Source organism: Mesocricetus auratus, unplaced genomic scaffold (assembly GCF_017639785.1).
Source record: "Mesocricetus auratus isolate SY011 unplaced genomic scaffold, BCM_Maur_2.0 Super-Scaffold_15014, whole genome shotgun sequence".
Classification (NCBI taxonomy): domain Eukaryota; kingdom Metazoa; phylum Chordata; class Mammalia; order Rodentia; family Cricetidae; genus Mesocricetus; species Mesocricetus auratus.
Genome location: NW_024429186.1, coordinates 14692810 through 14709129, shown reverse-complemented (window position 1 = coordinate 14709129; position 16320 = coordinate 14692810). Strand labels below are relative to the sequence as shown.

Below are 16320 nucleotides of genomic sequence, written 5' to 3'. Positions count from 1 at the left end.
AAGTTAACCCTCAAACTGCTCTTCATTCATCCTAGGACACTAACTCCAGCCACATTTTATGAAAGCTGATCACAATTAATCTGATCCTTAAGTCGACAGGAAGTGACTGATTTTAGATAGACTTTCTGGCTAATAATTCTGCAATGAAAAATGATCCACCTCTGCATAAAACATATGTAGATCCCAGCATGAGTTCTTTAAAAACTCTCATAAAGGGGGCAGAAAGAAGGTAACTCCCATTCTCTCCAAGGCCCAGAAAATGTTCATCCCTGTCCTGTGTGTGACTGCATAAGGAGTCTATCCAGTGTGGCACTGAACTGTGCTCCTGAAATGCCATTTCCCCAGTCTAAGAAGTAACACACACACCCCTCAATCAGCCACATGCTTCTAGGTCCCCTGGCTTGTTTCCTGCAGAGTGCACTCGGTCCTGCTGCTTGGGGACACCCAGGAGCATTATGATTGTAGAAAGAAATGGAAACTGGGAGGTGAGTATTAGGATTCTAGAACTGTCTCTGCCACTGACTAGCAATTTAACTTTTAGCAAATCACTTTTCCTCCTGCGGCACTTTTTTTTTTTTTTTTTCAGAACTAAGCAGCTAGATTAAATGCTCAGTGAGGTTCCTTCCATCCTGAATGTCCTGTTAAATATAATTCTTTGCCTCAAGTTATTTCACTTCATAGCCATCAGGCTCAGTGACCAGCAAAATCACCCAACTAAAAACTGCCAGATGACTGCTATCCAGTCCAATTTCCCATTACTCAAAAAATTTAAAACTCTGAAGCAGTTAAGAAAAGAAAAAAATCCCAATTACCTCAGGAAACAAAGTTTAATTTCTCCTCAGAGATGACTACTTTCAAAAAGACTCTCAGGGATGGAACTTTAGTCAATTAATGGATCTCCCAGAAAAGTACAGCCTTAAGTACAAAAAAATAAGGACCCTCTTTAGGAAGAAAATTATAGAACATCTACCCCAAAAAAAAAAAAAAAACCCAAAATCGCTATACGGTAAATGACCACCTGACATAGGTAAGCACAGCTCCATATTCAGGGAGGAAAAACAAAAGCAGCATTTATTAAAATAATATAAACAGGAACTAACCATTATCTTCACCAATATTCTCAGAACTTTATAACATTCTCTTCCAAGTCAGAATGTTTTAATATGTAGACTATAAAGCAAACTAAATTGTGAATCTCTAAATTCTCACCAATGCAGCTTAAGACTGAACAATGGTTCTTCCTCCTATGTTCTCAAACACGAAAGTCAATACAGAAGGCTTCCGTGAGCTCAGAAGGCACAGGATTTTCCCCAGCATACAAGCAGTTCTACAGAAGCAGACATGCTGCTGCTTGTGTCTTCTAACTTAATTTGATTCTGGCACTATCAACCTGGAGATAAGATCAGATCCCAAAGTCTGAAAGGTTCAGTCTCCAAGAAATGCTCCTAGTTTTCAGATGCCAGTCATAAGCCCCAAGTAGGGTCTTCTTCAGAGTGGCCAAGGGTCCAGGACACCGCTTTACAGATGAAAGGGTGCACAAGGCAAGACGTGTGAGGAAGGGTGCACGACTTCCACCTTTGCTAGGCCCACCCCATCCAGGAACTCTAGTGATCTGGAAAGCTCTCTCCCCTCACTTTCTGGTTTTATGAAAGTGCTCATATCTATCTGACTGGTTAAATCAAAGGCCGCTGGCCATCAACTCAGCCTTCAGCCTCTTCCGTCCCCAAACGCTGGGGAAGGGCTACCTTCCAATCTTGTCTAGATGATTCCAGATCAACCCTCATCCCAAAGCCAACCAATTCTTGAGCATATAAATGACACTTAGCATTTTGAAGGTTCTAGGACTTCAGGACCTGTATGCCCAGAAACCAGAACAGCACTTCATAGTATCACATTTAAGGGGAAATTTTTTAATTAAAAAAATTTTCACCCTCAATACTAAGATAAAGAGTATCCTACGAGCATGTAAAGAAAACAGCTGTGTGAGAAATGCTCAACATAGAGCCTAAATAGTCAAATGCTAATTGACCACTGAAGTGAACCCAGCACACAAATCAAGATATGCTTCACTTCAACTCAATTGTTCTGCATGTTCTCTACTTTGGATTAATAGAATGAATGAGCATCCTTAAAACAAAAATGTCAGTGTCAAAATTAGTCTTTAGAGAAAGTGACTATAGGCACCCTCATTGTTAGTTCAGGGACAGCATGACACATGGATCCCAGAGGAGAGCTTGTAGACAGAGACAGACACGAATGTAGGCTCTTCAAGCCTCCCAGCGCTGCCTCCCCACACATACCTTTGTTCAGCAAGGAACAGACACTGACCCAGACAGTTACCTGTTTAGGACAACTGCTGTGTATCTTCTTTCCACAAAAATGATTCCACACAAGATATTGGTAAATGGAGAAGGAAAATTTGTCTCTGGCTTTTCTTTTTCTTCAATTTCTTCATCGTCATCATCATCCTCAGAATCACTCCAGGACACATAATTATCTTGATTCCTATTATTGTACCACTCAACACTTTCAAACTGCTGTCGCTCATAGGGCTTGTATTTGCGCAGGATCTCGAGCAGTTTCATTACTTTAGGAGTTACATACTTCAGGTCAAGTGAGGCAGGTGAGAAGTGCTCTTCACATAGTGCATGTATTTTCCTCAGCAGAGTGTCTGTAAACAATAAGAACTTCCTGTGCAGCTCCTCCTGCTCATGTTTGATGTACTTCTGCAGTTCTCTTACCATCATCCCAGCTACTTTGTCCGCACACCAGGGTCCCAGAACAACCAACACCGCACGGCAGTCTGAGAGTATCTAAGAAAAGTGAAGAAAGTCAAAAGCTGGATAATCATCACATACTTCAAATAGCTGAACTCCTTCAGCAGTCATAAAGTGCTCCTTCAAAACCAGTTTACCCCAACAGAAACACAGAGGTTAATCACCCAACATCAGAGGGAAGCTTAATGATCCACCCAACTTCCCTTTCACAGATCTGTGCTTAGTTCCATTTCCTTTCTCCCAGCAGAGACAAGAAACAGCAGTTAAAATAAGCAACCGTACAAGATCTAAAACCTGAAATTCAGATGCAGGGCTTGTCAGAACTACAACTCAGTCATCTGGTCCCTGCCTGGCTCTGTAAAGGGCTATGGAGTGGAGTAGCTCAGGACAGCCTACCCTTCAAAGACCAAAGCACTGTCCCTTCTATTGAACTCATGTTCCACATCCCCTACACCCATGTATGTTTTCTATTATAATAAATATGAAAATGAAATGCTAGAAGTATTGCTTAAGTCTGACCAGGCTAGTACCAGAACTTCCTTCTACAAAGGCTGGACAATTCTACACCACTGTGCATTGTCCCCTCTGGCTTCACTACAATGAAAGCACTCAGTAAAATCCAGAATCTCATCTTGGAGCCTGTCCAGAGTAGCCCAACATATAACACCTAGTCCTGCAGGAAGGGTTATAATATACAAATGCAAGTGCCTGTCAAGCAAACCTCACCCTGATCCTAATGTGCTCTCACAAGTTCAATGAAAAATGTCCAGAGCTCATAACATAGTTTCCAACTGAAACGCATGGGAAACAGCCTCAACAGAGGTATACCATCATTGCAGTGTGCAATGGAGAGATGCTGCACATACTTACTTGTTTGGAGATCAGAGTAGAATCTCTTTCCTTTGAATGTACAGATACATTACAGTCATTGATAAAATTAAGTGCTTCTTCTAATTCCATCAGCAGCCTTTCATAAAGCCCACTTTTGTCAGTAAATGGTCCACAATCTACCACAATCTCACATGGCTGAGAAGCGTATCTTTAAAATCAGAAACAAATTGTCAATGTCAGTGAAAATGCATAACTGCTTTTTAAAAAACAAGGAAAGGAAGATAGTAAGGAAACATTCCAAAGTGTTAGCAGTATGGTAGAATTTTACGTACTTATTTTAATTATTTTTTTCATATTTTTGAATTTCCCCACAGAGAATAAACAGCCTTTTTTTGTTTTTAAATAAATATTTTATTTACAAGAGATTTTCCTAAAAGAAAAAGGAAAGAAAAGAATGCCAGTTAGATGTTTGCTGTATCTCAAGTATGCTGGAAACTCTACTCTGACTTAATCCAAATGCAGGGAGGACCGAAAAAGAAATGAGTGTCAGCAATATTAGGTAAATTAATACCATCAAAACAGAACCAACCACCTTCCTTTGAAGGCTCTTTCAGCTATAAAGTTCCTTACCTTCCCTAAATGCCCTTTGCGTCATCTTTTAAAAATTCAATACAACATTCTCATTCATTTACCTCCTCTATCTAGTTTGAGTTTATGTCTACTTAAGCAAAAAGGCATACTCACAGCATGCCTTCACCAGTTATGTGCAAATAATCACTGTCAGACTAAGGTTCAAAGAACTCTGTGAGCAGATTTCACTGGAGTCCCAGAAGTGGTTTTGGTTTGTACGTTGACTGCCATCTTTAGCCCACTTAGGCAGAATGGAGAGCAAAAATGTTCAAAATATTCAAATTATTTTTCAAAACAGAACTGATCAAAAAAGGTCACAGGGGAATGTTTTATTGTTAAATGTACAGATTAGCATATGATCTGAAAACTTTTATTTTTAGTTACTTTTCATTATGTAAGATGTGTGTGTCTATGTATGGATATATACATGAGCACAGATGCCCAAGGTTGCAACCTGACATGGATAATGCAAACCAACTTAGGTCCTTTGGAAGAGCAGCAAGCACTCTTTAACTGCTCATCCATCCCTTCAGACCCCTATGTAAAGTCTTTTAACATCTATAAATCTCAATGTAAAGTTTTTATTTATTAATTTATTTGGTGTTGTGTCTGTATGATGGGGTACTATAATTCATGAGTAGGTGGGCAACTTTGTGACGTCAACTCTCTCCTTCCATCTTTATGGGGATGAAGTGACAGTGCCATGCCACCCATTCTGAAGGAGGGACAGGAGCTTAGAAGGGACAGAATCCACGTATTTAACTCAAGTAGGCTTCATCTGCTGAGCCATTTCACTGACTTTGTCAATATTAATGTATTTCTGTAAAGTAAACTGCCTGCTTTCATTCATTTCTGATGTCATTCCTTGAATCTACTGTGTCTTTCACATATCAAGGCAACCCAAACAGTACATAATACGTTAAAAGCATATGGATGATTTTAGTGAGTGAAATACAATAAAGACACATTTCAAATGTCTTTACGTTTCTTTTCTTGTTGTGAGATAAATTACCCTCACAGAGAGAATGGATTCTTTTGAGCTCACAGTTCGAAGAATGGTACATCATGGTTGGAATTTCAGTCAAGGCAACAGGAGCTTAAAGCAGCTGTATACTTTACCACAGCAACAGGAAAAGAAACAAAGACACCAAATCATCATTATTCTGGTGTAACCTGAATGTTTTACTTACTTACAAACACAAGTCCATACTCACAGTTTATTCCTGCTCACAGTAATCGTATCCCTACTAATTTATAATTTATTATACACACACACATATATATATGTATACATGTGTACACACACATACAACACACAGCTTCTGTGTGAGTCTTTGCCTCTGCTGTTAGAAAGCACCCTGACCAAAGGCACTTCAGCGGGGAAAGGGTATTGTAGCTCAGTTTAGGGATACAGCAGGAAAGTCAGAACAGCAGGAAACTGAAGCAACTGTTCATATCACATCCACAGTCAAGAAACAGAGCGCTGGATGCCTATTTTCAGCTCTCTTTCTCCTTTTTATTCAGTCCAGGACCCCAAAACCAGGGAATGGTGCCACCTGCTTTTAGGCTGAGTCATCTCACCTTGATTACTCAAGTAAGATAACCTGCCAGAGACCTGACTCCCAGGTAATTCTAGACTCTGCCAAAATGGCAGTTTTCACTAACTGCCACAGCTCCTTTCTATAAAGGTAAGCATATTGGTCAGGCTGTGCACATGTATCTGCTTCCATGTCAATTAGGTTACAGAAGCTGAAAACCATTAACTCCTCAGCCAAGACAACTTACAGAGCACAATCAGCATCTTTCTCAGAAACATGCAACCAATCTTCAAAACAATAGGGTATTCTCAAACATTTTGAAGCATACTGCTGAATTCTCTAAGAATCCTTCAGTGTGCCCTGAGAGATGTCTAGGTCAGAATAACAAAGTGCACACTGATGGTGTGTCCTTTACACTGAAGGTAAATGTCTTGATAAAAGTCCCCAGTCTAGCAACACAGAGAACAGGATGGTATGGCTGACTTAGTTTGGGTGACGATTGTTGCGATGTAACACTGAACAAAAGCAACTTGGGGGGAAAGGGTTTATTTTGCTTACACTTCCGTATCACAATTCATCGTTGAAGGAAATGAGTACAGGAATTCAGACAGGAAGCTGGAGACAGGAGCTGTTGCTGAGGCCATGAAGGAGTGCTGTTTACTGGCTTGCCCTCAGCTAGATCAGTCTGCTTTCTTATGTAACCCAGGAAGAGCACATCTCCCACAATGGGCTGAGACCTCCCACATCATCACTAAGAAAATGCCCTACAGGCTTGTCTATTTACAGCCCAATCTTCTTAATGGAGACATTTTCTCCATTAAGGTTCCCTTCTCTCAGATAACTACAGCTTGTGTCAAGTTGACATAAAACCAGCCAGCACGCCCACGTGCAATGCCATCAGTGAAGGTGGCAACACTCCTATCTAAGGCTCTCTGCAGAAACAAGGGTAGATGCTTGTGCTTGCAGGTAACTAACTGAATTTAAAAAAACAAAAACCTATCAGTCTTGTTCATTCCTTTTAGCAACCATTTGCTCACTGAAACAGGTACCAAATACAAGATGCTACAAAGACTCCTCACTGGTCAACCCAGGCTTCTTAGAGCCAAGCCATGAGAAGCGCATACCTGTCTAAGACCACCAGGTCAGTGGCAGTCTCAGCATTACTCTTAAGAATCTTCTCCAGTTTCTGAATCTTTTCTTCCAATTCCTCTGGATCACATTTCCCATTTAAGATGGAAGCAGTTAGTCCCAAAATTCGAGGGCATGATGGACAACTTTCACAGAGCTAACATAATAAAAGATACAGACAGTAAGGACTTCCTCATGCAAGACCACAGCAAGGAACAATGCCACATTCAAACACAGGAAAACTACTGGCAGTTACTAAAATCCACTTCTGTGGAAACAGCAGCATAATACTATAAATTACTACATTTTTTTACTTGTTTAAAGATCTACTTTTCAAAAAGTACATTTGGATACTCTAAGGATATATCAATTGATATTATGATGTTAGAAACAGATTAAAAGAACACTAGTTTTAAGATTCATCTGTATACTGGAGTCAAGTTAACAATAATGGTAATTAACACCACTGCCCTCTGACTTTTTTTTTCTTTTCTATTTTTTTTTTTAAACACAGCATAAAAGAGCGGGAGAGATGGCTAAACAATTAAGAGCATTGGTTGCTCTTCCAGAGGACCCAAGTTCGATTCCCAGAACTCAAATATCAGCTCACAACCATATGTAACTCCTGTTTCAGAAGGACCCGACACCCTCTTCTGGCCTCTGAAAATACCACACACACACACACATGCAGGCAAACTCCTATACACATAAAATTAACATTTTAAAAAGTTAAAATTGTATATACTCAATAACTTAATAATTTGACCATGAATTATTGAAGTTGATAAAGTTTAAAAACCTACCTTCATAATTTCTCGGTAGGGGTGGTCTAGAATTGCAAGATGACACTCATCAAACACCAAAAGGTTAATGTCTGACAGTGACAAGTAACCATTTTTCAAAACATTCAAGGCGACATAGCAAGTCATAATGAGAACCTAAAACAAAACTGACATCAGTACACAAACACCATTAACCTGCCTGGCTATATCTCTACCAGAGACCAGAGTGTCAGTATATGGGAGGGAAGACTATGAAATTCATGGGTCAAGATTAAAGCAAGAAATTTACATATGTAAAACATACATACAAACACAGGAACCAAGATGTAAACAATGACAGCATGGGTAAAGATTATGAGAAAAACTCCTTAGAAAGGGAGACTACATCCTTATGATAAGTTACTACTAAATCGACTTCAGGTTTCCCCAACTATAATTGAAAGATGAGACCTGTAATTTAGTCCAATAATAAAAGAATGTACATTGAGCTGACAAGGTTTTCTGAAAGATTAAATTTTATACAGTTTATTGTCCTGTGGACAGGCTTTATTTTAGTGGACCCATTCTAAAATGTGAGAAATACTAGTGGTTAGTAGGTTGTTGAATGTTAGTTACAAAGCAGCCCTCAACCGTCATGTATCTCCTAGTATCACACACAAGAAGCCCTTAGCACATGTTACCTACTGAAAACATGAAGGCAGAGGTAGCCTCTCTCAAAGACCAGGGATCTCAACCAAAGAACTTTCCCAGTTTCAAAATACCTAACTCAAAAGTACATTCTCTTCAAGTTGAATAAGTCACAGGTCTTTGTCTCTTTTCTACCCTCTGAATGACACACACATTAGTAATTTATTGTTCATACTGGTTTCAGATGAACCTTACAGAAAGAGAGAATGGAAAGGGACTGGGAAAATGTCATTTTCTTACTACCTCAACAGCTGAGGCTAATGTTAATCAAATCAAGGACTTGTAGTGTCCGTACAGTGAAACATCCCTGCAGGGCTCACCTGGTGCTTAGTGAACTCTTGGCTCCATCTCTCTTTTGTCCAAGATGCATTTACTTCTAGGTTTGAGTACTCCCCAACCTTGAGGTCTGAGTGAGTTCTGACAGCTGAAACTTGTTGAGCAACCTGGTTTGCTGGTCACAAAGATAACATGTAAACAGGAACAATGTACCCAATTGGCTTTCTGAACAGTTACAAAAATTATCAGTTATACCTAGTCATTGATTTTCTTAAATGGCTAATTTAAAAATCATAGTTCCAAGAGCACCCTCTAAAATCACTGATGAGACCTGACACTTCCTCTTCTATCGCTTCCTCCAGACAACCTCATATCCCCTTCACAATTGACTTCCTCCATCCTAAGACCTAAGTCCTTTTCAAAATAGAAGGATATCTACTCTATATCTGTCCTTCCTGCTCTCCTCACTGAAACCAGGTCAATCCACCAAGAAGTCGTATTCAAATCACACAATTAAGTTGAGACTGTCTTTAAAAAAAAAGGGGGGGGGGATTCTGGGTTCCCAGATTGTACTTTCATGTTGACAATCCTAAACATACAGACATCAGTTTAAGACATCAGACACTAAGCTTCCTCAGTAACTTTACTATAAGTTTCCAAAACTGCTCCAGCAAAAAAAACATCCATCAAGTAAAGTAGGTTCCTATCTCTAGTCAGCCTTCAACATGCTTTATGGAGTGAACCAAGAATGAAAGTAATTTTAACAACCTAGCCATCTCCCCAGAGCAAACCCCATTAGGAGAAATGCAGAGTCTGAACTATTGAGAGAAATGCTACAGAGAATAAAATAGTATTTGGCTAGCAGGGCTTCAGTAAGCTCATTACTTGCCAAACTCTCTTTACTTTCAGTAATTTAACTTAATACCCATAGAGATAACCTATTTAAATTCAAAGTCTCATCCAATTTTCTCCTCATATTTGGTAAATAATGTTTGATTACCAGAGTTGACGAGGAACACGGTCCTTTTTGCACGTGGGTTGAGGTCACCCCTGATCTGATGGGCCAGCTCTTTGGTGAGCAGGACTGCGATGAACGTCTTCCCTGAGCCGGTGTTCAAGCAGACAATGGTGTTATGGTCCAGAGCTGCTTCCAGCAGCTCAACCTGAAACATGGGAAAAGACCACACACTTCTTAACGAAGCATCACATTTTAAGAATTGACTTTTGTTTTAAATAGAGAAACCTCCCTGTTTTCTAAAATCTAAATCTGCAGTCAACTTTACAAAAAGAAAACCACTGTCCTCACATTTACTCAAGAATAACAGGGGAGTAAAATGGCTGTGACACACAGCTGTGCTGCTGTAAGCATATATTAAAACGGTACTGACAACTTCATTTCAGAGTTATTTCTGCACGTTAGTTCTCTAGAACAACAAATATAACTAACAAATACACTAGGTATGTTTCTACCAGCTCAGGGCTGAATACTTTCAAACCACTCTCCATCGCTACCCAGCTCACTAGAACTGACACATCCAAATGGACGTAAAGGAACCGTGTGAACTGGAGAGGGGATGAGGAACTCACAGACAGAACCAACACAGTCAATTACCCAGCAGACGTTAGAACAGAAAAGAACAATTAAGAACAAAAAATGCTTTAAACAAGAAATTAATCAGAAGAGAGAGGTTTGAAAGAGTAAATGAGTTTTATAAGTTGTGTCAACTCTACTAATTTATTCTATTTTAGTGAAAAATGCTCCAGTATTAGTGGTTTCATTAGTACCTGGTATTTTCTTGGCGTATAAATGTTATCATGAATTGCTTCTTGTTGCCATGGCAGTCCAAAGAAAGGACCCATTGGTGAGGAAGCAGGGGTCATGAGCTGCAGGCCTGCCATGCTGAGGGGCTGCAAAGCAGGGCTTTTCATTCATCCAGTGTTTCTTTCATTGCATTTGTTCTAGCACAGCTTACTACAAAAGGGAAAAAGAATACCATTACACAACCATGCGGGGTTAAAACAAAAGAAAGCACAGGAACAAGAGAGACATCAGACTACTGCTCCAGAGAGCCTCTTCAATTCTTTCTGTGGTTGGTTCATTCTCTTTTGAGATCAAAGAGAATGGTTTTAAAAGTCAAGCAATCTATACTCAACCAGGCAATCATACCTAGAAGCTTGTCTAAAGAATGAACCAAACAATTGTTCAAATATAAACACATCAGTTTGTATTGTTACATTACTGCAAAACAAGTAGTAGCTTTAAAACTAGCAGAAAACCATGCTGTCAAAGAATCTAAAGGAATTCTTTAAAAATATTCATACTCTCACATATCTATATTTATTGGCAAAGGGTAAATTCCTTATTAAACCCTTAAAAGAAAATATGTACCATATGATGCCTTATTAAACATACCTACAGGTAAGTATGTAAATATACGCATTATATTGTAAAGCACAAACATACAAAAACAAACTCTCCATAAGTTCTCTAACATTATGTTGACAAAACAATGAGCCAACATACAGGCAGGCACTACAGATGCAAACCCCTGACCTGGCTACATCACATTATTAAAAGGGGTGTTTTGCTTAAGTGACAATCTACAACTACACAGCTAAAACTATCCTGATAAACTGTACACATGACATTCCCTAAATGGAAATTTTTCCATGACATCTAAGCACTCTCCCATTTTCATACATTCTTTTCCAGAAGAATTTCATTATGTAAGCTGGTAAAATTAAAACTGATCTTTTAAGAGTTATGTGTATGTGCACACGTATGTTTATGTGTATGCTAGTGTGTGCAAGTATAGAGGTCACAGGTCAACACTGGGTGTCATTCTCCAACTCACTCACTTTTTGAAACAGGGACAGCCACCCTGGTGTTACAGAGCACTGTCTTCTGAGCATAACAGTTCTCACCAGGACAGCTGTGACTACTTTTAAGACAGTCCCAAAGCAGATCCTGGGGAGTGATGGCCTTCCCTTAGAGAAGCAGGCAAGGAGTCAGTGGATACTTACCTGGGATTCCAGCTGCTCTCCCTACCCCTCCTGCCATCGGTATAGAATCCTGTTCTAATTTCACATGGCCTCATGGCCTCAGGAGGTCTAGAGTGGAAAATTAACAGGAGAGGGGGACTCCATCTATGTAGCTATAGGAAGCTGCCATCCATGCTGGGCTGAGAATTTCCAGCGGTGTGGCTGCTTTGGAGTCACTCTCCTATAAGTGACCCCTCACTGATGCTCTGTAAGTGAGCCCAATAAATTGACAGCTTTCCCCCAAGTTAGACTTTGATGGAATTGTATTTTGGTTTGTCAATGGAGCCCTGGAATAAAGGGACAGAGATCTCAAAACATTTGACATAGACTACAGGATCATAGTAACTGGCTGGCCACCAATACCTCAGGATCTGCCCATCTCTAACTGCAACTACCACATGCACAACCCATCCTACCCCAATTCAGATTACAGAAAATCACCAGGTTCCTGGCTTTTACACAGGTGTGAGGGATCAAAACAGATCCTCGTGTTCCCACGGCAAGCACTATTCTCACCAGGCTACCCATCCCCAGCCCAATCTTCCTAAAAGTCTCAACCAGAACAGAAGGCTAGGATGTCAAGACTGTGAAAGACCATCACTAGCCCCCTCAATGAGCAGCATTTACCAATCCTGCACTTGGAATGTTTACCCTACTCTGCTCTGTGGTCTTCACTACTGTTACTCTATGAGACTGGAAGAAATTCAGCTCTTGGGTTTCCTGAAAACCAAACATGTTACTTCCCAGTCTCTTTCATAATGTACAACACAGCTCATTCAAGGTACTGTTGAAAGGAAGCAGTACAGAGCACTGAGAACCTCATAGACAGCTTGTCCACACACCAACGAACATTAACATTCTTACTACACTTTTCAATGGAAGGAGACAAGAGGTAACAGACCACCACCAGCACCATTATTTGATCAAAGAAACCATATTCCTCATAGGAAATAATCAACTCACTTTCTACTGGAATCAAAGTCTAACATCCATTCCTTGAACCCTACACCTGACACAGTTCCCGATTCCAGAGCACACAGGACTCAAGAGCCTCACATGGAGTCAAGTTCACCTAGCTTCTAAAGATCAAGAGGCCACCCTGAAGGCCTACCAACTAAGGCAGCACTTTCCTGAGCTCCCTGGCTTGCCACCACTCTGTGTGCCTCCTTCACAACCACAGCTCTACGACTAGGAACCCTTGCCCTTAAGCCTGACCCACACTTTCACTCAGCACACAGGATGATCTAGATCCATCAAGGCATCATGGAAGGTTTCAACAAAACTAAGTCCTGGGGAATGGGAATCTAAAAGGAAGTTTTGAGAAAAGACAGCAACAATGAAAACAGCCAACATGTCTTCTTTCACTTCCAAACACTACCCACATGAAACCAGCAGCTCCCTCCTGTCTATAACACTTCTCGATTTTCTTCTCAGATAGACAACCTAAGTAATAATGAATAATCTAGAAAAACAAACCACAAAGCAAATAAGTATGCTCCCATTTTTAAAACAGAAGGAAACTATTCTGTAAAATTCAGTATCATAAAATACAAAAGAAACTATGAAAATATGCCACAGCAAAGAAGACTGTAAGAGGCATGACAACAAAACATACTAACTGATCTCAGGACAGATCTCAGACTGACAAGTTTTTCAGGATGAACCTGGCTATATTAATGGAATGTTATGTGATACACACACAATGAGCTGGCTGCCACAGTCAGTCTGCTCACCCACAGTTCCTATGTCTGGTGTGCCAAGAACACTAAGGCACACTCAGCAGACTCAACTATACAATGCATTCGGTATTACCAACTGTAACCACTATTAGATCTCTAGAACTTACTCTCTGCAACTGAAATGTTGTACCCTTCAAGCAACATTCCCTCACTTCTCCCGTCCTCTACACTTGACACCTATGTTTTCCCATTGTCAGAAGGACTGTTTACTAATTCCACTGCAACATTTGTCTTTCTAAGCCTGGCTTGTTAGCATAATGGTTTCTCTATATAGCTAGGTATTCACAACTGCCAGCATTTCCTTCTTTATAATAATATAATATTCCTCTGTGTGTGTGTGTGTGTGTGTGTGTGCGTGTGTCTGTGTCTGTGTCTGTCTGTCTCTTTGTGTGCCCACTCTGTTGACAGACTTAGGCTGCTTCCATATTTAGCTCCTGTGAATATGCTACAATACGCATACCAAATAAGACAAACAAGTGTTAAAACACCTGGAAGGTGGTAACTTGATTGTATGTATATCAGAAGACAGCTATATTCTTCCGAATAACTCAATGAAGCATTTGTGGACAAAGGGTCGTGTCTGGAAATTAGTCTCAAACAGTTGCTAAGCAGAAGCCACACAGATACAAACTAATAAAGTAAGTGAATGGGTAAAATACGTATTTGCTATCTTACTCTAATTCCTGCAGCATCGTTCTTTATTTTCTGGATATTCCCAATGTCTCTGTGCATGAGTGTGTGTGGACAGGATGGCAGGTATGTATGTATGGGCGTGTCTGTGTACTCCTATCTGCTGTCAAGGCTGTGTTTCCAGACTTTCGAATATCTACCTTCAGCCCCATCGCATACTCCTTTCTTTGGGCTAGGAACTGGTTCATGCTAATCCAATGACAAAATGTTTGGGTCTTTCAGTCAGTGGCTGAAAAGCAACTTTTCTCCTCGAACATGGTTCAAGAAACACTAGCCCTGTCTGCTGCTGAAATTGTCCAACAGACATCTAAAAGATGTACTTCCAACAGCAATACTAAAGAAACTCAGTCCTTGGTTACATCAATAAGCAGCTCAATCAACCTAAAGCCCAGCCTAACAACATCTTTACCAAAGGCATGAGCCAACAATGCAGCTCTGAACAAATGACACTGTAAATCACCATTACTGCTTCTATAAAAGATCTAGATAGAAAAAAAGGAGAAAAGAATAGAAATAAAGGAGGGAGGGAAGAAAAAAAGAAAGCCATCAGACTAGAAACCTAGTTTTCATTTATTTTATGTACAGTGGCTGGCCCCAGTAGAACACTTTCTATTTAAGGAAAGCAAACTCAGGATTAAAACATCAATAGGTAACCTAATCATGTAATAACAGAAAAACCTGTAATTTTTACTTTCTTTGGTATGTTTTAACTTAGCCATAAGTGAGTAAGAATCTGATGATATATAGGAGTGTAAGTCTCATGGATGAACCACATTAACTTCTTCAGCAGAACCAAAGGATCAACCCCAAGTGACTATTTTCAATTACAGGTTTTAATTATTTTTGTCAAATAATCTACACTCGTGAAACTGGCAAAACTGTTTGCCAGCTTCAGTAGGTCACACACTTAGCAATACTTTGTGAGGCAGGGGTACAGTGTAGGGCAGAACACTTACCTAATACAAAGCAAGGCCTTGATTCAATACCCAACACCACAAAAACAAAAGCCAAACAAACATAAAGAACAATGCAATAAGACACAAAAATAAGCCCTTGTCCTCTTTCCACAGACAATAACCCAGATTTACCGTTTTAATGTCTGCGACCTCTGTGTTGCTGCTGTCTGAACTGCATTCTGACATTGTGATAGTTATTGGAAAATCACAGCATGCCCAAGCTTCTGCTCTAAAACAAATGTAGAAACAGTCAAGTATAAGATTCCCATAAACCAAAGGCACACACCAGAGTCCCACTCAGATGAGGAGCTCAATAACAGGTTATTATTTTGTATCAACTTTTAAACAAAAGACATTTGGGATATTTCAGAATGCCAAGTCTTCTTCTAAAACAAAGAACAAAGAGTGAGCAGCAACAAAGGCAAGCCTAACCAACAGAGAGAAAAACAACAGCCACGCTCCAGAAAAGATTTCAAAAATACATGTGACTCAAACATTAAAGATCACGCTTTACATATTACAGAAAAGTAAAATAGTAATGACGCATTACTATCTAGGTTCCCATTAAGAAAAACAAACAAAGATCACTAGAAGTACTTGACTGAGAAATCCAAATAACCTATAATAAGTCTTTAGTGTGTGCCCGAAAGCCAACAGTAATTCCAATTTAACAAATGAGTTAAAAACAAGCTCCAAGGACTGTTAAACCTATTCTATTCACTTGTCATCAGATTGGCTTATAAGACAATTCAAGGCTAGAATGACAATGCTAGTGTTGAAAAGAAATTTAAATCTGGGATGCCTTTCCTAAGTTATTATTATGATTCAAAAACAAAGAATGCATGAGGAATTGATATGAAAAGCTTAATGAGATCAACAAACACTGATCTTCTTTGCTTTATCACTGGTCTTAAGCTTGTTAGCTGACACCATCTACACTGCCAACATGAAGGTAAACCCTCATTTTGTACACATTTTTTTTGTTTTGTTTTTTTGCTAGCTAGCTGTTAATAAATCAGACTGGGACAACCTTAACACTACTTTAATAGATATATATTTACCTCGAAATGCTGACTCTAAGTTCTTTCAGAGTTTCCAAGTCTGTATTTATGCATACCCTAGGTAACCTAAAAGCAATCAGAGAGAGTATTTTAGAAGAGACAACTCATTTAAAACAAAAAATAACCATTAAGAAATTGACTAGTTAACAAATTAGCTACTTGATAATTTTTATAATTAACATC

At 39.6% G+C, this 16320-nt stretch overlaps 1 protein-coding gene across 5 annotated transcripts in view; it reads right to left on the bottom strand.

Annotated features, from left to right (window-relative positions):
• Positions 1–16320, bottom strand: part of Dicer1 (dicer 1, ribonuclease III) — a 66321-nt gene that overhangs the window by 33984 nt on the left and 16017 nt on the right. For 3 of the 5 annotated variants that reach the window (XM_013112161.3, XM_040742561.1, XM_021226170.2), the window contains exons 2-10: positions 16138–16203; positions 15209–15305; positions 10435–10621; positions 9650–9812; positions 8694–8824; positions 7708–7842; positions 6901–7061; positions 3648–3816; positions 2341–2813 (exon numbers count right to left, since the gene is read on the bottom strand). In XM_013112161.3, the coding sequence (XP_012967615.1) occupies positions 2341–2813; positions 3648–3816; positions 6901–7061; positions 7708–7842; positions 8694–8824; positions 9650–9812; positions 10435–10578 (1376 nt within the window). In that variant the 5' untranslated portion in view covers positions 10579–10621; positions 15209–15305; positions 16138–16203. The remainder of the gene's footprint in view (positions 1–2340; positions 2814–3647; positions 3817–6900; positions 7062–7707; positions 7843–8693; positions 8825–9649; positions 9813–10434; positions 10622–15208; positions 15306–16137; positions 16204–16320) is intronic. The other 2 variants (XM_013112163.3, XM_005068358.4) reach the window with 2 other exon arrangements.